Below are 23,273 nucleotides of genomic sequence, written 5' to 3' on the forward strand. Positions count from 1 at the left end.
CTGCTCCAACAGAACCACATCTGTCACTCCAGGAGAACTGCAGCCACCATTTTGATTAGACTTCTACCAACACCCTGACCCACAAGATGTCAGGTTGTATTTTGACTCTGTTGTTTTGTATTACTGCATTGTTTATTTTATTTCTTTTTTCTTCCCTAATAAAGAACTGTTGTTCCTACTCCCATATCTTTGCCTGAGAGCTGCTTAATTTCAAAATTCTAATAATTTGTAGTGAGGGGGTTTATATTTTCCATTTCAAGGGAGGCTCCTGACTTCCTTAGCAGACACCTGTCTTTTCAAACCAAGACACAATGAGGACACCATGATTCCATGATAGAATCACATAAGTAAACATGTGACTTTTTAGATTTAGTTCTTTTCCTGCCACATTTTTATTTAACAGATATTGAAAAGTAATATAAATCTCTAGGAGACAGAGGATATTATCAAACAAGATTTAGGAGTAAGAGTTGCTGTTGAATCCAACTGCATGAATATTTTGTTTTTAAACACTGGATTCAATTTGACCCAAACCACAGACATTACTGAACAAGAAGTTCTGCCATCTCTCAAACTCTCTCTGTGTAAGATTGCAATTGAAGAAAACTAATAACTTCAACCAGAGGAAAAGCAATCAGGAATGAGCTTTGCTGTTGCACAATAGTATGTTGTAGAAAATGTCTTGCTTTCCTGAGAAAGGAAAGGAAGACATCCACAAGGCAAATTGTCATGGATCAGCCAAGCTGATGGTCATTACATTCCAGCAGATAGTTCTGGCTGCCTTCCCCCAGTACTGGAACATTCTTTGTGACATTATCAGTGAAAAATAAATTGATTTATCAATCAATACATCAATCATCCCATCCAAAGATCCTCATCATCAGATCTTCCTTATCAAGTGCCATGAGTTATTGCCAGATGCAATAGAAGACAGGAAGACTGCATTTCATGTGATAACTCTTGTCCCTTTAAATATGCTACTTTATTGAAAGTGCATTTCCGTCTTCAACTGAGAAGACAACATAATGTAAAAAGTCTGAAGCCCTCAAGGATATGGTGGTAGACTTTATAGATACTTAATTTTTATCACAGTGAATGGAAGGTCTGATATGTGATTTCTAACAAAATACATTAACAAATTGCTCAAATATTGCTCAATTCACAGATTAGGTTTATTTTTAAATTAAATGAAATTTCTGTTAATATTGGCCCCAAAAAAATTAGTTCCAAGAAAATTTATCACCAGTTACTAATTTCATTGTCATTACTTCTGAATACAAACATTTCTACATTAATAGCCTATGAAATTAATCAGAGAATTGTGTTTTCCATAAGGTGCATTTGTAGACTGAAATGAAAACACTGAAAGAAGAAAATATGCAATTCTATATTTTAAAACAGACTACTTTTCAGCAAAAAAACCAAAGATATCAATACTTCTTTGGATACTTAGATAAAGGAAATAAGCTAGTAATTACAATTAGTTCCTAAGGAATAAAGCTGTTCTGGCAATCCATTTTGCAGAACCAAAAAAACCTTTCTGTTTAAATGAGACAACAACAATGGGCCCCTGCACACATACAGCCAAAACAGCTTCCTCAAAACTATTTGTACTTTTACCCAATCCTATGTAATGCTGGCTACTCTCTTATGTTATCTCAGCCTATCACATCAGTAAAATACAACCAAAAGTGACTTCTGAATTGTTTCAGACTTTTGCTAGAAAATTGCTTTTAGATTTCTGAGCATTATTAATCCCCACTACCTAAAAGCAGCCCAAGAGGGAGAACAGAGGTGACAACTTGGATAGGACTTGAGCTAGCTCTGCATTGCCGAGTGATGGAAAGCCTCTTCGTGACAGCACGCTTCTGGGCCCTGAGAAAGGGCAAGAGAGATGCATGGTCACATTCTGCATTACCTGAGCAGCAGAAGCATGTGTGTATGCTGCTGCAACTGATTTTCCTCATTTATTCACATTTTCTTTAGGCAGACACTGACTGAGACAAGGGCAGGTGGCAAGGACACATGGAGAATATTCCTATTAGAATAGCCATTAGCACAGGAGATGAGACAGTACAAGAGAGGATCACCTATCCTGAGATGGGGTCGTAGAGGGAAGATTAAGGCCAGGGGAAATGGGGTTAGAGACACTATGCATGCTGCTGCCACATAGCTCATTCTAATAGAATACTGTAAATACAATCATAACATAGCAATGCTATGATTTACAGGTTTATAGAATCTGATAATCAAAGAACCCCGAGGAATACTTAACTTGAACTGGCCTCTCAAAACATGAGAGCTCTAATTTCAGTGGTAAGGTACATGTGGATTGCAGCATAGTCTTACAGAGGATATATATTGGGGCTGCTGCTTAGGAACCTTGATTGCTCTGAGGTGCTCAGAATTACCAATTTCATAAGCACTTTGCATCAAGGATGAACTCTCTCCTGTTCAATTTCTTAACAAAAGTCTTTGTTCTGTACTAATCTACTGAGGAAACATGCAATTTAGAGAGGTGCTTTTTCAGTGACTTGCTGCTTTCACAGTGACAGAGCTGCAATCTGCTGCGTTTTCTTTTTCTTTTTTTTTTTTTTAATGTCTGATGGGACAAACTAAGGGAATATACATATATATATAGCAATATGGGCATAGTTGACATCAGCCACCGACTTGTGAATATCACTGTTGATGACAAAAACCCTAGCAAAATCCATTTTGAACAGCTAATTTAATTACTAATAAATGAGATGAAGCCAAACTAATGGAAGAGGAGATTCTGCATTTGAGTGCTTTGGTATTAAAAATGTCCTCTCACACTATATTCTCCAAGAAGAGGCTACATGAGTACTCTGCAGAGTGCTGAAAGCCTATTGTCTGTGTGTGCAATAGTCCCCACACAGGTTTTCAACAGCACCAGTATAGAAGTCACTTTGCCCAGAATCTCACAGATTCACACCCAGAGGCTGTTATAGTAAACATTAAACGCTGTCATCAGCTGGGATTCATAAAGATAATAAGGATAAAAGATTTATCTCACATCTCTCCCCCGCCATGCAGACACAAGGCTTTATGCAGCTTTGTAACAATTTAAGTTCACAGGTTTTAAACTGCACTTTTCTGAGCTCCTTACAGCACCTATAATGGAGTCACACATGCTGACAGACATTCTGTAAGAGAAGGATGCCATAAAACTGTTATTAATCCAGAAAGCCATTTAGTCTTTGCAGCTTAGTGAAAAGTCAATGTGGAGTCACTGCCTTTTCCATGATATTCAGCTGCTTTTGAAAGGAAGCTTCCCTCTTGGGGACTGCTATAAAACTGTCAGCCTATTTAGGGGTCATTACAGCAGGCTTATAAAACCCTTTGGACTGTCTTGTCATATGAGACAAGCTTCAAAAGAGCAAAAATTTCTGCAATGCCTTACTTAAGAAAGGAAAAAAAGACAAATCACCAGTCACTCAAAACCCAATTACAGTAGGGAAATATTTATTATGCAGCTTTGTTCCTGATTTGCTGGAGCAGAAGTCTGAGAAATGACATTCTGAAAATGCATCTTTATTAACTGCTCTGTGTAGCATCCTCTCCACTAAAAGAAAATAAAAAGAACTATTTCAATACAATGCCCAAAAAATGTCTAGCAGACCTTTTATTTTGAGGCAATTATGACACAGGTTTTAGAGCTTATATTCTCATTTTTAGATATGTATAAATGACTGAAGGGTTCATGAAACTGAAACTGTAAAAATGACTTTTTGTAAACATGAAAACCAATCTGCCAGGACTAGACTACAGAGCCTTAGTGGTTAAGACACCACATCTGTTACCAGCTCCATTCTTGGGGGCTTATGGCTCCAGATAATACCATAAATAACTACATTTTTGCCAAGTTAGATTTTAAAGATTTAGTCTTTTAAAGATCCACTTCCTGTGTGGAGTGTGACAAACTGTGTTTCTGAGCATATGTACTTTGACCTACTTACAGCCACACTTGGGCAATATTTTCCATCCCCTAAAATGTGTAAGTTCAATTTAGTATTACACACCCTCTTCTTTTTTTTTTTCATCCAAGTATTAGAGTAACTTTAAACTCTCTGTAGCCTTTGTATTCCTCCACTGTATATTCAAATGCTAGGAGATGCAAGTCATCCTTATTTCCTGTTCTCTGGCAATTCTCTGTTGGAAGACATGCGAGGAAAACAGCAACCAAGACCCAACCAAGAGCCCTGAGACCACATCAGGAGGGAAAATGGCAAATATAAATTGGTATGGAAAATGTTACAGATTTGAAGCATTAAGTTGCTATTAGCAGGTATCGTTTGTAGTTGATCAGGGCTTTCCATAGGACAGTGCAGGAAGCTGCCTCTACGCTCACTGGTATGAGTTGCAGTTCCTGAGTTGCTGATATTGTGTTTCAGGGATCCGTCAGGGTTTGGTGCCAAAATTTCAGAGCAATCAGTTGTAGGAACATGTATGATCAATACAATACAGGCAGGAGCATGGGTTAATTAAAGCAGTAGCATTTTACCTGCAGGGATAAATTTATTCTGAAGCTTTGATAGGTGTCCCACATACACCTCACTCAGCACCAGCCTTTGCCAGAGTCATGCTGTTCAGTCCAGCATGACTGAACAGCATATAAAGCATATAGACAGACCATCAGAGAACCTGAGCAACACAGGACAAACTGCATCACCATGGCTTCCCTGGGGGACACTGATTTTAAACAGTTTGCAAACAAACTGGTAATTTATTTAGCCACAGAACTTTCTAGTTTAGCTCTCATGCACAACACACATGAATCTTTAGTTACTAAAACCTGGGACTGGCTGAAATTAGCAATCAAGATACAAAATTTCAAAGCCACGTTCATGGCTTACAAAGACAGTGATTAGGAAAGTGGTTAGAAATTTCTACTCCTCTTTTGTTTGGAAAAAAGTATGCATTTTTCTTTATTCACATGTCTTTTTCTGTATACATCTGTAAGAGCATTTCAGTCTGGATTGGATACACAGGAATATTAAAAAAATGCTATATACAGTTTTACCAAACTGTTATCACCAGCCACATTTCTCAATGACTTGTCACAGAAATGCTTATTTATCAGATCTTGCAGTCACGCTCAATAAAATAAATAAATCCCTCGAGAGCTCTTGTGCCACAACTCTAAGGCATCATATTTAATTGAGATGCTTGATGAGTTACATGTTGTCTAGACAGGCGTGTCCAAGTTGCTGCCTTTGCCTGACATCAGGCTCCAAACAAGATTTCTGCAGAATATGCACTGGGTTTTTTTAAGAGGAATACTCTGCGCACTTCACAATTACCCAGACAAGATCAGGATGCTAAATAATATCTTCCCTCTGTTGTCTCTGAAAAGTACTCCCTTCAAGTTAACCCAGAGTGCTGCTGAACCAATATATTCAAATATTTCAAAATTATACTAACACATTCTTTTGATTTTGATGTTATTTTTTCTTGTGTCTAAATCTACGTTGCTCTTCCAGAATAGATTGATCCAAAGTGGAATGTTGCATAAACTTGTATTTTCTTTTTCATCTTTCATCTAAATACAGGACACTAAGATGATAAATCACAAGGCACTACAGCATTACTTTTGACTTGAAAGGTGTCTTTTGACAAATTCAAGCAAATTCAAGGGATGCAAACATTTAAGCACTGAAAACCAGTGAAAGATGAAGACAAAAGATTTTACTTGTGTTTCAAATCAATATTTTTTACTGGTATGGGGTTGGTGGCATGGCAAGTAAGATAGGGAGAGGGGAAAAGAAAGGAGGAATCTCAATATTTTGACCTTGATACCATTTATTGCTATATCTGTAAAAAAAAAAAAAAAAAAAAAAAAAACAAAAACCAAAACAAACAACAACAAAAATCACAAACAAACAAACAAAAAACCAAAGCAAAAATCCTATATTTTTTCCCTTCAGACTCAGATAAAAATATAGGTAGATAAGCAGCATGTTATTTGGTGTGCAGGTTGGATACTTCAGTGCAGCTGTCTACCTGGGAGCTGGGTTTGTAAGCACTCATTATCAGAACCACAGATCTATTAATGCTGTCAGCAAAGATTTGCCAGCTCCTTCAGCTCCACTTTAGAACAATCCAAATACACATTTTAACTGCACTGCCTGTACTGACCATGGATGAGATCTAATTACTAAGCACTGGAGGAACCCAGGGCCATCTGAAAATTGCAGATATGATTCAGGACCTGCAGCTGACCTTTATCCTACAGAAGGAGCAGTGGACCATTCAGTATAACCACAGCCTAAAATTATATCAGACAACCATAGCAAGGCACTTTTCACCTTAAATTTCCACCAACTTTGATCACAGAATAGTTTGTAATGGAAGAGACTTTACAGATCATCTTGTTCCAATTCCCCAGCTATGGGCAGGGACACTTTCCACTAGACCAGGTTGCTCAGAGCCCATCCAACCTGGCCTTGAAATCTTCCTGGGGTGAGTCATCCAAATTGCTCTGGACAACCTGTTCAAGTGCCCTACCATCCTCATGGCAAAGACTATTTTGCTAATATCTCATCTAAACCTATCTTCTTGAAGCCATTTCCCCCTCTCCTACCACTACAAGCCCTGGTAAAACTTGCACATTCCTTGTCTATGTCACATGCATCTATACTTAGGTAACCAAACTGAAGAGCTGAATTTCACTTCCAATTTCAATATTATCTACAACTAAAAAAGAAAATCACAACCTGTACAGACTCCAGTGTCTTTTTAGCAATCACAGTCACCTAATATTTCATATAAATTTATGTTCATTATTGGAGCAGTATACAGATGTGTACTACCTTTCACTGAATGTTTATATTAGAAACAAAATCTCTACAGTGTATTTAAGAAATTACCTTGATTTCCAAGGTGGTGGAATAATATGCCTGATATAAACATAATACAAGAAAAATTAACATTGTATACACTGCTGAAGACTAAATGGTTGAATAAAAATTCTATTTCCAGGTTTATTGAAAAAAAAATTCTCAGGAATAAATTGCTGTTTCTTTTAATGTCATAGTCAGTAATTTTGACTCAACAAAGAGTTGGGTCTTTTTTTCCTAGGCAAATAGGGGCATTGGGGGCACTAGCTTATGACTATGGAATGAAGATGTTCCAAACATCCTCACCCAACTTGCTACAATCCACTGTGCCAGCCAATATAATATCCCCAAAGTTATACCCTCAAAATAAGCACTCACCAAGTTGTTGACCTATGTAAGCCAGATCTAAGTAGTAGCATTTTGGAGCCAGATTAGGTCTGTTCTAGCACTGCAAGACACTTTTCATACACCAGAAGAGAAGCATCCATACTTTGCCTGGAGCAGGAAGAACCTGAGAAGCAGCTTGCTTTGTTATCTGTACTGGAGCAGAAAACCTCTGAGAGATCTTGGCACTTTATCCCTCAAGACATTTACTGCTCCACCTAGATGAGATCAGACAGACAGGATTTCCATCTGCAATTTCTCCCTCTTCCTACATGTGTTGCTAAGGTTATGGAAAGAATGCTTAGAAAATGATTTTTTATTTAAAAATTGTAGTAGGAAATTGTGAAGAATTATACAGCTTACTAGAAATGCATGAAGCAAACCTCCAGTAGCCAAGTCACATCTCTCTAACTTTTGTTAACTCTCGTGCCATGTTTGCTAATTTTTTTTGTTTTTTCCTCTCATTACTCACACTGCAATTTGATGCACACTCTCCAAGATCTCCTATTGCCAATTTTTCCAGAAATAAGTACACTGTTTCTTTACTGATGGTCTGTGAACACTTAGAAATGTTGCACATGAATGCATGCCAGTGTTATAGAAGAAAGAAAAAAACCAAATAAATCCCTGGTATTTCCATTAGTTATTTCTGTTCCGTGTATGAAATATTACAGCTCCTAGAAGTGTTTGATCAGCATTTTCTTCAGCAGTTGAAAACATTTAACTGGCATTTTTGGAAGAACAAATGTATGTTTTACAAATGGAATTTTCTTGACTCTGATCCCCGTCTTGATATGAATTTGAGCATTGGCCCCATTTATTATTCTCTTTGCAAAATCTGTATAACTCATACAATCACAACGAGGATAGATCATTGACTCTGGCATAAATACTAAATTTACAGAGAGTCATAGGAAGTGGTTCTGACCAAATCTGAAACAATGGACCCATCTGTTTACATGTCATGTTGTTACTGTTTTGGGAGAACAGATAATTGACTTTCTCATATTAAAGAAATGTGAAAGATTTGGAGAGACACTGAGTAATCCATCAATGTCAGCAGAATTCCTACAGCTTTGAAAATCTATCCTTAAGGACTGGTACTATCCAAACTAGAATTGTGTGGCTCAGTGTGACAACTTTTTACTTAAATTCCTCTGCACAAACAACTTGGTAATGTATTCACCCTCACTCCCTGCTCCAACTATGCACAATTTGCTGAGTGCTGTTAAATTAGCTAAGGGTGTCTGCTTTGCAGGGGTAGAAATGAACATAATCTTCTGCTTTTTGCATGACCAAATTGATGCAAGTCTCCTCTCTTGACAACACCCCAGGTGAACATGGTGAAAAGGGTCAGAAAGAAGTGTCTGGGAAAGGAAAGACCTTCCCAGTCTTCACAGCCACACCAATATTCAGCTTCACAAGTTGAATCTATTTTCAGCATACCCCTGCAAGCAAGTCCTGAGGCATGCATGACTGAAATAATTAATTCAGAAAGTACAAGGTCTGTTGATTCTGCTCATAGCTCTTTTCAGTCATGAGTTCTACCATTCTGGAATATGGAAGCTGGAGATGAAGGATATGGAAAAGTAAAATATTGATGTGGCATTCACATTTTCTTACTATCATTATCTTATTATCATTAAGAAAATTCAAAGGCAGATGCTGTTAAATTCTGAATTTCCTGTCTCCTTCCTTGCTACAAAGGTTCATTCTCCTCAATGTGTTATATTAAATGCCTTTTGTGCCAATGTAGCTAAGCATGGGGAAATGATCTCAGGATTACAATGGAGTTATCTCATTTAGGAATGAGGAAGCTAGTTTTTAATTTCTTTCCTTCCCTGTCCTCTCCTCCCAAGCTTAAAGGAAATAGAGAATGAATCCTTCCTCCAGCCTTTTCCCTTTCCAGCTATACCTGAGTTATTAGCAAAACCATCACTTGAGTTTAGATTGAGAATATTGGAAATGTTGACAGGCTTATTGCTACAACCCTTCTTACAGAGTTGGCAATGCATTCAGTGCAGCTGAACATTGCAGCAAGACCCAGTAAAAGTGTTAAGATGACCCTGATATAAATAAGCAATCAGTATATTCAAAAGAAAAAGATATATGAGGCGTTTGCCTACTTTACCATTTTGAAACGAAAGGCTGGAAAAAAACAAGACAGTGATATTTCAGTCTGCTGGCTGGCTAGGAAGTGTGACATCATGGTAAAAATCTCAGCAGAAAACAGTGAGTAAATTAATGATTATTCCGGATTCTGTTTCTAATTGCAGGTGACATACTTTTTGGTGTAATTTAGCAATATCATAGAATTAAGACATTTCATGTATGATCTGTGCTGCTTTCTGGACTAATTAACTTTCTGGCTTTTCTTTATAATGTATAAAAAATTATCAGTTAAATACAAATTTTAGCAGTAATTTCCAAACATTTTAGTTTGTCTTATGATGTCACATGAAGAGAAAGTTCAAAAAATTTCCCTAACATCACATGAAAAGGAAACATAATTTTTACTTGACTCGGTTTGAAAAATGCATTTTTGTGAAAATAAATTACATTCTCCATCTCCAAATTAACAAGCTAACTTTCTAAAAGAAATTCTTGATAATTGTGAATAAAACCATTTCAAAATAACAGTAGCAACCTTTAAAAAAATACAAGAAAAGCAAGAAAATTCTATACAATTTAGCTTTCAATTACTATATCAGCTACATAATTTAAAACAAAATTTTATCTCTCCCGCAACAACAACAAAAAAGGCAACTAAACATTCTCCTAAATGGAAAACAAAAGATATATCCACAAGCAGCACTGTTTCAGCATATCCCAAGATCCTTCCTCCAATACATCCTTAATCTCCCAAATATGAAAATAATAACATGATATTTAACTTACTCTAGTAAATGGATACCAAAAAAAGCACAAGAACAGCTGGAGTCTCTTAAGTCAAACATCTTCAGATGTCCTCAGAACTGACTGGGAAAGAGAATTGGGCTCAATGATACTTGTGGGTCCCCTCCAACCCATGATATTCTATGATTCTGTGTGTGATGATGCCCAACAATGGCAATTCCCCATTTTCCCTAGAGTCCAGTAATCTGCTCTTCAGAAACTCCCTTTGTGTTTAATAACCCATGGCAAATTTGTATTTCCAGAATTTGCTTCGTTCTGTAACTTTTGACATCCACAACATTCAGTGCCAAGGAGCTTCAGAGCTTTTGCAGTTCCATGATGTGCAGTAGAAAGGAATCAAATGGGACATTTGTTTAACCCTCTAGAACATTATGGAAACACCAGAGGTGTGAACAGCACATGTTCCAGCAGAGACCTCTGGACTTAAGTTACACTGGCTTAAAGGCTGCAGGACAGCTCTGTTAGAGGTACAACTGACACAGCCCAAGGCAACACAAGATAGGGCCTGGAATGGCTAAAAATCTGATCCACTGCCACCTTCAACTGTAAAACCATTTATTTTAGTCACAGTTGCTTTAGCCCTGGAAGTTCCAGGTCTATACACTAGGTAACTGAAGTTAGAACAAAAATTGTGAAAAATATTTGCAGGCCTACTGGAAGAGCCCAAATTTTTCCTCCTTCTCTTGAATGAGTCATACACCAGAAATCACACATACACCAAAAATCACGTGATGTAGTAATTATTAACTGTGAACAAGAAATAATTATACATGCCTAAAAGTGAAAATAAGAGTGAATATAACTTTTGTGATGATAATGATTTTGCAAGTAGACCTGAAAAGCTTCAGCCATGTAATTAAATCAATTAAAGTGTATTTCTTGACTTAGAACTTTAAATTAACCTTAACGAAAATCAAATGTTTCTCTTATTTCAGTCAAGAGCTAAATATTATTTGAGCTTGATAATATAGTCTAGAATCTGTTCCTAAAATGAAGCCAAATCAGAAAGTAGGTATGAAAAATAAAACTGATTGTTGCTTTAGGTTTTTAGCTATTTTTTCCCCACAACTTTTTAAATACAAATTTCATAACAAAGTATTGTTCTTTTGCTATCTAAAGAAACAGCCAATTCCTGTTGCGCAAAGCTTCATTCCTCCTCACTTATAAGTTAAATGCTTGAACTGAAACCTAAAATCTGGTAAAACCTTTGTACTGGACATGCATTACTTTGATATTTCATAATCTGTATTAACATGTGACTATGCACTGAGAAAAGAATTCTGTCCTAGTGGTGGAGGGATCAATAGCATCCCTGATATTATTAAACTAAATGGCTGTACAAGAAATGTTGCCTGTGGAATATCAACTTGCACTGTTGAGGATCCCTGACAGGGGAAGGAAGATACAAATACTATATAATATAAATATTTGAACTATAAGTTTAAAAGGTAAGTAAGGAGACAACTTTACACAGGCAATTAAAGGCTTTAAAAATTGCAAGTCAGAAAACAGGTTTTTGAGGTAAAGGGGGACACACTTAGATTGGGATGAGGAAAAAGAACAGAAGTACTCATTAGATTGTGATAATAAGGATTTTTTTTCTTAAATACAGAATATGGTTTCCATTAACTTGGAAGGATCATGGTTTCAGAATACAGTGTTATTAACACTTTTCTTTCTAAGTCCTTCAAATGCAACTGGCATTAAAGCATTGGGATGGGAAGAAAAGAAAAAAACATAAAAGCAGGAACAAAACAGAGGCAGGCTTTGCCAAACTGACAGCTCACCATGACACTATAATACTCTTTAGTTTTAAGGTTCTCTCATATGGACAAGTTTTTCTACTTTTAATACAGTGCATTAGTGAAGTAATCACAGAATTGCCTTATCATTTGTCCAGCTGAGGGAAATTTAATCTCAACCATTTATTTTCTTCCTTGCTCAGACTTGCAGTGGGGACACAGCAATGGGCATGCTGACACTGCTGTCAGTAGCTGAGAGTAATTGCTCTCAAATCCCAGGGGCTGTAAAACTCAATCCCTTCTGTTGTTTTTGCCAGTCAGAATCAGACATCTTCACTTCCATGAGTGACTGGGACTGATAAGGGAGAAGTGCTCTTTTGGGCAGAAACTCTGGATCAGAATGCAAAATCCAGCAAAAGACTGGTTTTTTTATCAGTAGGAAACCCAAAAGCGTTGTTTCAATAGGGGCAAGATGCTTTTTAGGTATAAACTACAGGTGCTGCTAAAATCTACATTTCAAACAACATCTAGAGAAGGTAAAGAAAGGACAAAAAAAAAACCAAAGGGTGACTTCAGTTGGCAACAACTCTATTTTAGTTAAAAGCAATACACAGCAGGAAATATCAGTGACTTCCACAGGAATAAATTAATTACTTCAATAGAAAAAAAAAAAAGTGCACTGAAACAGCCTCAATTTTCTATGCTTGCAAGTAGTATGTTAGGTGGGGTGGAGAAAATAAAATACAGTTGAGTTTGGTTTGATTTAGCATGCTGGTCCTTGCTCAGAACTGAATCTTCTGTCATACAGCAGCAATCATTCTTTCTGTTCTAAGACTTTATATGAAAAATTATGTTTTTCCTCACATTTTTGCTGGTGCAAAGCAATATAACTTTACTGCACTCAGCTCAAGCATGACTATGATTTAATCTATTATTTTATTGCTGGATTTATTTTTGGTATTTGAAGTTTGTGAAAGACTATTGTTTTGATGTAGTATCTCTATACAGAGGCAACAAATTCGAAAGTAATTCACATGATCTAAAGTTATTCTGCAAAGTTGTTCACCTTCTGCTCATGAGAATGCAAGCTATATATCAGACACTTCTCCATTCAATTTCTCTATATTTTTCTTGCCAGTTTTTTACCCTGCACTGGTGTGACTGCAGTCACAAGAAGATCTGTGATAAAGAGACCAAAGCTATATATACAGAGAGAGATTCTGTTCTGAATGGAGCTACACATAGCCAAAAACCATAGAAAATCACTTGAAAAATGATGCACATTTTAATCTATGAAAAAATTATCATGCAACATTTGGGCAATGCACAACTGTATATTAATGCATTAGTTGTATATAATTGAATTATTAAGCCTTTTCCAGTTCTCAGTAGCCAGACCTGCATTAGCAAGTACTATGACAAAACAGGAATGCATTTGGGGATCCTTTAGTGGTGAATACTGGGCAACCAGGATCCATAGGAGATTAATTTCAGGGATCAACTTCTTTTTCAGTAATGCAAAAAACAAACAGGCAGAAAGAACCTCTGATATCCACCTTCATTATCTGTATGGCCACAGGCCTTTGGGGATTAACAGAACAACTGGTCACATCATCACCATGAAGTTGAGTTTATTTTAACAATATTAATATGAATCTACTTAATAAAAGTGAGTGATTATGTAGCACAATTTTATTTTACAAGAATATATGAAGAAATGTAGTATATTTATCTTATTTTTCTCCCTGCTTGAAAGAAAACATGCCAAACTACACATATTCAGGAAGATGTATTTTCACACTCACTGCTTTTACAAGGGCTTACAGTGTTTGCAGCAACAAATTCCACCTGACACATTGCATTTCCTAAGCTCTATTTATCATAAGTAAAAGGCACTTCTAAATGCCCTGAGCCCAATAAACAAAAGTAGTAGATGACACAACAAGGAAAAACCCACAACAACCCTGACCCTTAAAACAGGAGAGAAGACTCTTAAGATAGATGGGAGGAAAAAAAAAGGAAAGCTAGTCTTGAAATCATGATATTGTGAAACCCCAGGAATTTGAGAAGCAAAATTTCTAGAAAGAAGAATTCTTTACATTCCAGGCAGAGGGCTTTAATATTTGGCTTTGTAACCCTTGGAAGAAATACGGCTTAGCCATGGATGCTCCTATCTTCAATGGAGAGCTGAAACTCTCATTTGCCATGAAGCCAAGAAGACAAACTGGTGCAGTGCATCACCAGAACACTGTATTTTGGGGCTGTCCCTTACAGTTGGGTTAGATGTCTGACAGCACATTGCTTTACCTGTCCAAGGCTATCTGCTTTGGGAATTTCTCTCAGACTGTAACATTTGCACCCATCTGTATAAGATTTCCCTCTTTTTATGTCACTATTTTATGCCTAAGAGCTTTCTCTCACTCTCTCTTTAGCTATTTGATATAATGGGAATGAAAACATAATAAGTCTCTTATAGAATATGACCCTACTCTGCCTTTGAGCTCTAGAGTACCAATTGCAAATAGAGCAAATGGGACTAACCTCCATCCTTGGGAGGCCTTTTGGATTTGCAGCATTATAATCCCTAACTGGCACACACAATAATCCTTCTAAAGTAGGAGGGGTACTTTCAAGATAGTAGTACTGCTTTAAGAGTGTTATATATTAATTTTACCCTATAATTTATAGTTAGCTATCAGGGTTCCTATCTGGCGTGCAGCAAAAACTTGTTTATGTCCTTTGCTTTTCTTTTGGCAACATCCATCCTTGTGGGTTTGTGGCACCACAACATTCCTATTCTCCAGCAACACAATGGGACTTGGAGGTCTTATCTTCTTCTTCCCCAGACCCTTTTTTTTTCTGAAGGCCCAGCACATCAAATGGTTATAATCACTGCTTCTTTTAGGCTCTGTAGTTTAGTTAAAGACCAGTTCAAGAGAACAGCTTACCAAAAAAGGCACACGAATGTGTATATCATTTTGTATGAGTTCTTTCCTGAATCACAGTGCCAAGCAAATGCAGGAGGCAAGACAGAGATGTGAAGAGAGACACCAGGGCTCCCTGGTGCCTACACTGCTCCATTTTTTGGACCAGAGAGGCTGCACTCTAAAGAGAGTCTCACCATTATCATTTTCCCACGCACAGGAGGAGGCCCACCCTGACTACTGGAAAGTTGTGTTGATGAACCAATCTACAATGCACTTGCATGAAGAGCTTTAGAAGATTTGCACTTCATGCTCTCACTCAAGCTGATGTTAAAATAATCTCCAGATCAGGGCTGATGGCTGAACCAGTGAAGTTACAGAACAATTCCAGTAACTCCAATGGGAAAAAAATTAATTAAAAGTGTCATTATCTTAAAATAAACAGCAATGCAGTGGAACTAAGATGTGCTTCACACAGGTTTGATTTTTATCACTTTTTACTTTCTGACTATGGACTGATAACTCAAGTAATATTTAATTTTAAACAGTGTCTAGAAATTTCTGCCTACTGCCTTCCCTTTTTTCCTTGGTCGTTTTGGTTTTTGTTGTGGGTTTTGTTTGTTTGTTTGATTTATTTATTTTTGTTTTGGTTTTGTTGTTGGTTTGGGGTTTTGGTTTGGTTTTTTTGCCAAAAAAAAGAGAAGATGGATAGAGGTGAGAGAGAAGGGATTTGGGTTTATAAAGCTGGAGAGAAAGTAAACTCATTATAAAGAAGGACAGCAAATACTATCAATTGAAAACATGCTCATCACTGTCAGTCTTCATATTAAAGAAGTCTGCATTTGCATGGTAAGCCGAAAAAACACTTAGAGAAAACAGTAGCTGTAAAAACCAGTATCTCTAAAGGAGGGATGTCGTCATCCTATAACATCACTAAATGTAAGGGGCAGCTAATACTTATTCTCTGGATTTTCTTGAGCAAGCACTGCAATGTGCACAGAACAAGGATTTAAAATAATCAATAAGCTCTCCAGCCCTGCTGATAAGCTGCCAAGCTGCAGAAGACTGCAACATATGGATTCTTCCTCCGTGGATTTCTGTTGTATACTCTACCTCCTCCAAAAGGCCAGGCATCAAGGGGCTTTTCTGAGATGCCTCTGTGTTGTGGTGGGGATTTTCAATGGAATCCGATAATGTGTAAAACCACAACTCTGTTATCTTATTGTGCTGAAAAGACCTTAGAAAAAAGAGGTTTGCAACAGAACACAAAACCTGAACTCAATAAACTTTTCAGGTTAAGACACTCTAAAGACATTAATCTGTCAGGAAAGATGTTCCTGGAAAAATGCCAATCTATGCATATCCATTTGCAAGCATTCATTTTTGTTCCCCAAGTCTTGCTATACATAAGTGTTACAGAGGGACATTTGACCATTTTGCCTCATAGGAGCTTGGAACCCAACTGAATGGAAACACTGCATAGGGATCTATGGGGTAAGCCATGGAAAGATCAGCTACTAACACTTCCCTGTACCTGAGACAGCTTGCTCTTTTCCTGCTAAAATAACTAGAAGCAGGACTGATCTGTGTTGTAGCCCAAAATAATTGCCACAAGTACGGGCAGATGGGGATTACACGAGGCAAAAAGGAAGTTAAAAATCAACATGAAATTCAAAACTACAATTTACCAACCAGTGACTTTCATGTTAGCACAACAGGAAGTGTAATTAGTGCTGTGCAAACTGGGAACCTTAAAACAACAAGCACAAAACACACCTCTCCGAAAGCACTGGTTTTTTGCTCATGCAGTAGAGATTCCATTGTCTCTACAGATGGGTTTTATATTGCATTGTGTTTTTTTATTGTGTAAGTAACAACCCAAAATCTGAAATCTGCATTTTTTTTTCTCTGAGAGTGAGCTTCTTGGAACTGAAAAAAGCCCCAACACTGTTGTTTTGGAAGCTGATTATAATGACTGAAGATGTTAAGTGTAGTTTATTCCAAATTGTATTTTACTGAAAAACAGGATGCAGATTTTATTAACAGGAAACCCCCAAGTTCAATACTTAAAAAACACCACCACAACAACAACAAAAGAACCAAAGAAAACAAGACAGAGAGCTATCTGGCAGCTAAATAAGAAATTAGAGGTGGAATGACACTGCAAAGCAGAGGGAGAATGTCCAAAGGCTTCACAAAGATGGATTCAATCCATCTTATTCTTTGGAAGACCAAATATCAAAAGTAAGCCATTTTTTCAATCACCAACCTGAATTTTCCTCCAAGTTTTCATTTCTCTAGGGTCTTTTCCCCTTTGTGCTGGATATTACTCTCCAGAAAGATATCCAGGTATCCAAAGATATCCAAAGAGATCCAAAGTCTTGCAAATTGAGGTGTTTACATCAACTTCAAAAAATAATTCAATTTTATTCTGTTTTAATACTACTTCCTTTTCCAGTTTTTCAGCAATAACTGCTAAAACATGGGACTTCCCTTAACTGTCCTCCATCAAAATAGCAAATATCCTCGAGAGACTGTCTTCAAAAGTCATAAAGGACAGGCTCCAGCCTCAGGACAAGAGAAAACTCCAGCTTCCATGTGCTGATAGGTTCACAAGGGCAAAGACCAGAGGTACTGCTCCCCAAAAGTGTTTGAATACCCTGAAGGAAATGTCATAATTTTTTACTTAGCCCCAGTCAAAGGCAATAAAATGAAATAGATGAAATGAGTATCTACCTCAATCTGTGTAGTGTTGTCATGTCCCTCCTCAAGCAGCAGGTCTGTGAAACCCCCTGGCTCCAAGGAATCCTGCCCCATGCTGGCTCTGTTGGTGTCCACGGATTTGAGGGACTCTGAGTGCCTTCTCCACCTGTGGCTGCTCACAAATGAATCCACCTCCACATTTTCCTCCACTCGAGGGAAGCTCTGAACAACTTCATAAAACACACCTGTTTGACAAGAAAAGAAAGGCAAAACAAAGAAATGTAGTAAGTGAACAGAACAATGGTTTGCTAATCACAATTGAAAGTAAATTATACATGAAAATAAATTTTAATTGAAATGAAAATAATTTTTATAATTGGCCATTTGTATCCCTTATAAAGATTTTATGGCAATGTAAATATTTAAAAGAACTATTATACAAAATTCAGGAATTTTGGACTAAGTTTTGTAGACTCATCTAAACATCATAACTGTTTTATTTTTCTGCTTGTTTTCTGTCTGGGAAAAGCTTTTCCTGTAACATTTTTAACTTCAATACATGTTTCCCTGTAGCTGACACTTTTCAAAATAGAATAAGTCTAAAAAAAATATTTTCATCACCTAAGAAAATAAATGTAGAAGAGACAGAGAAACTCTTGTACAGACTTAGGTTTTCTTACTGATTTTATGTTGAAAGAGCTTGGAAGCCATGGTGAAAGGCAAATAAACATTATGAAAGATGTGAAATTCTCATAAACAGCTGTTCCACCTCATAAATAAATCTGTCCTGCTGTATACGTGATAAACATGAATGATGTGTGAAGTCTGCAGACACCCACTATATCTTCTGCAAGGGATGAGCAGTTGGGTGGTGTGTTTAACATATTACTTTTGGACATTTTCATGCTCATTTGCAACTTTTTCATACTAGTAAAACTATCAGCAAAACAAACCTACAAAACCATTAATTCTTCAGAAGTTTTCATTTTGCCCAATCCTAAACCCTATCAAAGTATTTTTCTGTTAATTTGTTTTGGTTACCAACATCAAGAGAGAGTGAAGTAAGTTTGTATATTTTGCACTAAAAATCAGATATGCTTTTCACATTGTCTTAGTGTCTAAAGGGACAAGTAGAGGGGTGCTCTGTGCTTTTGATGGGCCAGGAAGAAGGTGATTTGGTCCAAAATCCAGAAAAAACCAGACCTCTCAAAAGGAGTGGTAAAGGAAAATGCTGAAAGGATAGACCAGTAAACAATTATCTGCAGAAATACTTCCATTGCTTTTTTAAACAGAATCTTCTGAACAAAAGATGGTACAACTTCTGAGGTCCTTAATGAGCAACACACATTGTCAAAGTACAGAAGAGATGGACAAATAAAAAATCAGCTATTAAAGGTTCAAAAATGTAAGGTTTTCTGCATCACAGCAAATACAGGTGTAGAAGCCACGGATATAGAAAAATCTGTCAAGCATTGTTCTTGGCAGACCAGAAAGTCTTACTATACAGAAACAATATCTAATACACTTTAGGCTCTATGTGGTTCCATTTTTCTATCAAACTCTCCCAAATCTACTAAACTCATTTCCTAAGTTATTTGATCAGTTTCAGCCAAGCTGAAATTATGTCTGATGAAGGTGTTTGGCCAGCTAGATAAATGAGAATTTAATTGACATGCAAAACAAGAAATCTCAGGCCATATCTCTCCTCAGACCCCAAGGAATCAGACTTCTTTTCTTTTAATAGGTGGCTTTTTGAAGCCTGTTTCCTTGCATTTCTTAAAAGCCTTAGAACATTGACTTCAACAAATTGCTACTGTGCTCCCTATTTTATCAGACACTCAGCAGCCCGATGCAGAGGGACAGCTCAGCGGGTGAACTAACTTATTCCTCCACATTCCTTATCGGAATTTACTCAAAGCAGCCCTCCCCGCTTCAGCTTGCAGCCTTCCCCGTGCTGCTGCGGGGATCAGGAGGCCGTGGGACACGGCAAGCTGCCCAGAGCCGTGGGCAGGCGGGGCTGGCCCCAGGGAGGCAGAGTTTGTCCCCTGCTGCCACCGAGGCTGGGGCACAGGGACACCACGGCACCTTCTGCGAGCCCTGGGGAGCGCCACACACCTGCAGACAGACAGGGCACACAGGGCTCAGCACCTCTGCACCTCTGCACCAGCCCTTCCCCTGAAACACCCTGCCTGCCTGGCCTTGGGGGCTCAAAACCCACACTCAGAGAGACCCACAAAAAGCATTTCACCCCCATTTTGCAGCCCCACTCCAGCCTACTCTTTTCACGGCTATCACACATGCTTGATGTGTTGAGGCAATCACTTAAATTAGCACATAGAACAAGTGAAATTTAGGGGAGGGTTTAAAATCCCATTCACCTCAAGTTGAGACCGATTTGTAAAGAAAATCAATTACACCTTGTTCTCCCACATCCTGAATAGAAATGAATGAAGTTTCTAACCTTTAAGGTGTTCACAACATAAACTGGTTTTTAAAATGATAATAATATAATGATAATGAGAAGGAAAGAAATGTGTTGGGGTATTTCCACTGGCTTGGAAATTCTACACAATTTTCTCCATATTTTATGGTATAATTGCATCATGGCATCTGCAAAATTTGGCTTGCCCATTCCCCATTACAGAGATTTTCGATGTCATTAGTGCACAATTTTTACCCCCTTCTGAATTTTTAATTACATGATTTTTCTCATTGAAATATAGAAAATGTTCTAAAAAAGATTGTTTCTGCCATTACACTGATAAACATTTTTTACAGGTACAAGCTATACTGACATAAGGAAGGTTTAGAATCATCTAAGTGTATTCAGGCTGTATGATACCCTTCTAAATTGAATAGTAGCAAGAATTAAATTCAGGAAGTGATAACTATTCCGTTTAAAACTAATCTTTGGAGGTTTTTCACTGTAAAATCTGTAAAACACAGCTATCAATAGACTAGTTGACTGTCCTGGGATGGCAATGTGAGGATACTGAGCTACAATGTGAGATAAAATCTGGATGTGATTTCAAGGAATAAATAAAGAAACATACTGTGAGAGTCCTCCTTCATTAAACCTTTTCCTTAAACTCCAGGGGATAGAGAGGGGTGATGAGCTTGGATGGACCAGCTCTGCCCCAGAATGTTCTCTTTGTTTATCCCAGCAGATCTCTAATGCTGAGAAAATGACAAACATTTTTGAAATAAGCTGAACAGAATATTTTACTTTTATGTAAATAAAACTTACGTAAATTTTCAGGTAATTGATAGAAAAACTATCTTTAAGTTCTAAAAGGCGGCATCCCATTAGAAAGGGCATTCAGAGACCTCAAATTCCAACACTTTGCAAGTTAGAACTGTTTGATGTTTCTGGATGAAATCTCTGTGTAGATTAAAATAAAAAATCACATAAAAGGCATTTTAGAGGAAATGTATTATAGTATTATGGTCTTATCTCTTAGATCTTGGAGCTCTTGCTTTAATTAACACTGAAGGAGAACAAGTCATTCAAATCAATTGAAAAGAAGCCAAATGCTGTAATGTCTGATTCATAATAAAATCACAATATTGGCAAGCACAGATGGGTAGCAATTTGTTGGAATTGTACAAACAGAGATGCAAAACTGGGCTCTAACAGATCAGAAATGCTGGGCTATACAAGAAAGATTTGCTGAAAGGGAAGAAGACACCTAAATGTGGTGGGGACATGGGTTCTCTGTTTTGCTAAGACTGCCCTCAAAGAAAAAGAGAGAAATTCTAACCAAATAGGCCCAAAATGCAACAGCTGAACCTGACAAGTAAGACAGCTCTGATTTTGCAAGGAAGTCGAGGCTACATAAATCTTTATTTATAAGGAAGAAACAACAAAGAAGAAACTTTTTCTTTTTAATGAATGGCAATGTAATCAAAGGAGAAAGAAATCTTCTTTGGGAAAAAAGGGCAATTACATAAATCTTCTTCCATTCAATCAACTAGTTTTGGGTTTTCTCCCCCTTTTCCAAAAGTTCAGACAAAATTTTGTGGAGTGTTTCAGCACATCAGAATTTCGGATTTGCATTTCTGAAATGTGTGCGTTATTCCATGATTGCACACATTTAAGCCAACTCTGCAATTTGACTAATTTCATAAATGCATCATAATCAGCAAGATTTTTTTTTAAAGACTAGAAATACTCACACATTGAAACCTGTATTCAGAAGATTGCTTGTGAGATATATGATCAACTTTCTAAATATGCCACAGTCCAATTGCGAGCAAAATCAAGTATCAAATACACAAATTTTTTCATCAGGGCACAGAAAATGTCATGATACTACTTTTGCTTAAGTAACTTTCTATAGCCTGTCGTATGAGTCTTTATTTCTATTATGACCCTTTCAGTAAGGGTGAGAGACCAAAAAAATGTTGATGAAAGATATGAATACTGGTCCCATGAAGTTATAGGCTCTTTCCAAACATAAACATGCCTTTAAAGGATTCTCCAGGTATAGGGCTTATATGTTAAATTATGATTATTACAGCAGATATCAGTCATATGTCTCAAAGAAAGAAAAATTTCTGCTTTAAATGAACTCTTCCTATGAACACCTCAACAAAATAGAGACTTTTTTCGTCATCTGTACCTGATTCATGGGCCTAGGACCAATTCCACCTTTCTGACCTTAATTTAGGAAAGATAGATAAGCTTGACTTAAAATATGTCTTTGATAATGATACAATACTTTTCTTAATAAATTTAAAAATAACACGATTTGTAAAATCTATCCCACATTGATAATTAGCACACAAATAGCTGTGTCAGTTTGGGTCATGATTTGGGTATACCAACAAAAGACCAGATCCTCACAGTTTCTTTTTAAAGCTTGTGTGAAACTGCTAACAGAATTGTAATAATATGTGGGGAAATAATGCATAGCATGATCCTATTTTTCCCAACTAGGGATGACAATTTATGAGGCCTGCAAAGGGAATCAGAGGTGAATGATGATAAAACTCTGAATGATGGAAGATGATGATCACTGTACTGCTGTTGAATTGTTTGCTCAGAACAAGAAAATAATATCCAAAATAATAACACTAGCTCCAGGTACATTTTCCTTGCAATTACATAATAAGTAGCAACTAAGACTCATGTCCAATAGAGAATCAGTATCAATAATAATAGGTGTTATGGTAGGGAAATAACATAACTGGCAATTTCCCTCCACATCCATTTTATTTACAATGTGAACTCAGACCTTCCCCTTTGCAACTGCTTTCTATTCAATAATTATTTTTCACCACTACAAGTGGTCCCAAAGAGCATATTACCCTACTTCTAGAACTTTATCTTTGTCACAATTAGAATTAGTACAGGCAGATTTTTTTGTAATGTAGTGGTGTGTTTTGGTTTTGTTTTTATTTAAAATTTTTGGTTGCTTGTTTTAATTGCCTGATTTACTTTCACTTTGTAAATATTTATGTAATCATATAGATAAATTAAAATGGTAAAAGTAAAGTCAAGATCTGAGTCCACTGGTAACAAACTGTTACTTTGATTAGCCTAAATCAACATTGAGGATATATTGTTAAATTCCAGCTTCACTCATATTCTCCAGTTATATAAACACAATAATTTGCACATTGAATTTACAAGCTATATAAACACAATAATTTGCACATTGAATTTACAAGCAATCTGATTATGGCTTTATAATTTCTTATAGACTTGTTTTTCTGTTCTTTTTGTCAGTTCCACCTGG

General features: G+C 36.9%; 1 protein-coding gene across 1 annotated transcript in view; it reads right to left on the bottom strand.

The window, feature by feature from the left end:
- The window catches only part of PLXDC2 (plexin domain containing 2), a 253,175-nt gene that overhangs the window by 121,561 nt on the left and 108,341 nt on the right, over positions 1–23,273 (bottom strand). The window contains exon 2 of the mRNA XM_063150230.1: positions 17,566–17,777. Within this exon, the coding sequence (XP_063006300.1) occupies positions 17,566–17,777 (212 nt within the window). The remainder of the gene's footprint in view (positions 1–17,565; positions 17,778–23,273) is intronic.

Source organism: Melospiza melodia, chromosome 1 (genome assembly GCF_035770615.1).
Source record: "Melospiza melodia melodia isolate bMelMel2 chromosome 1, bMelMel2.pri, whole genome shotgun sequence".
Classification (NCBI taxonomy): Eukaryota; Metazoa; Chordata; class Aves; order Passeriformes; family Passerellidae; genus Melospiza; species Melospiza melodia.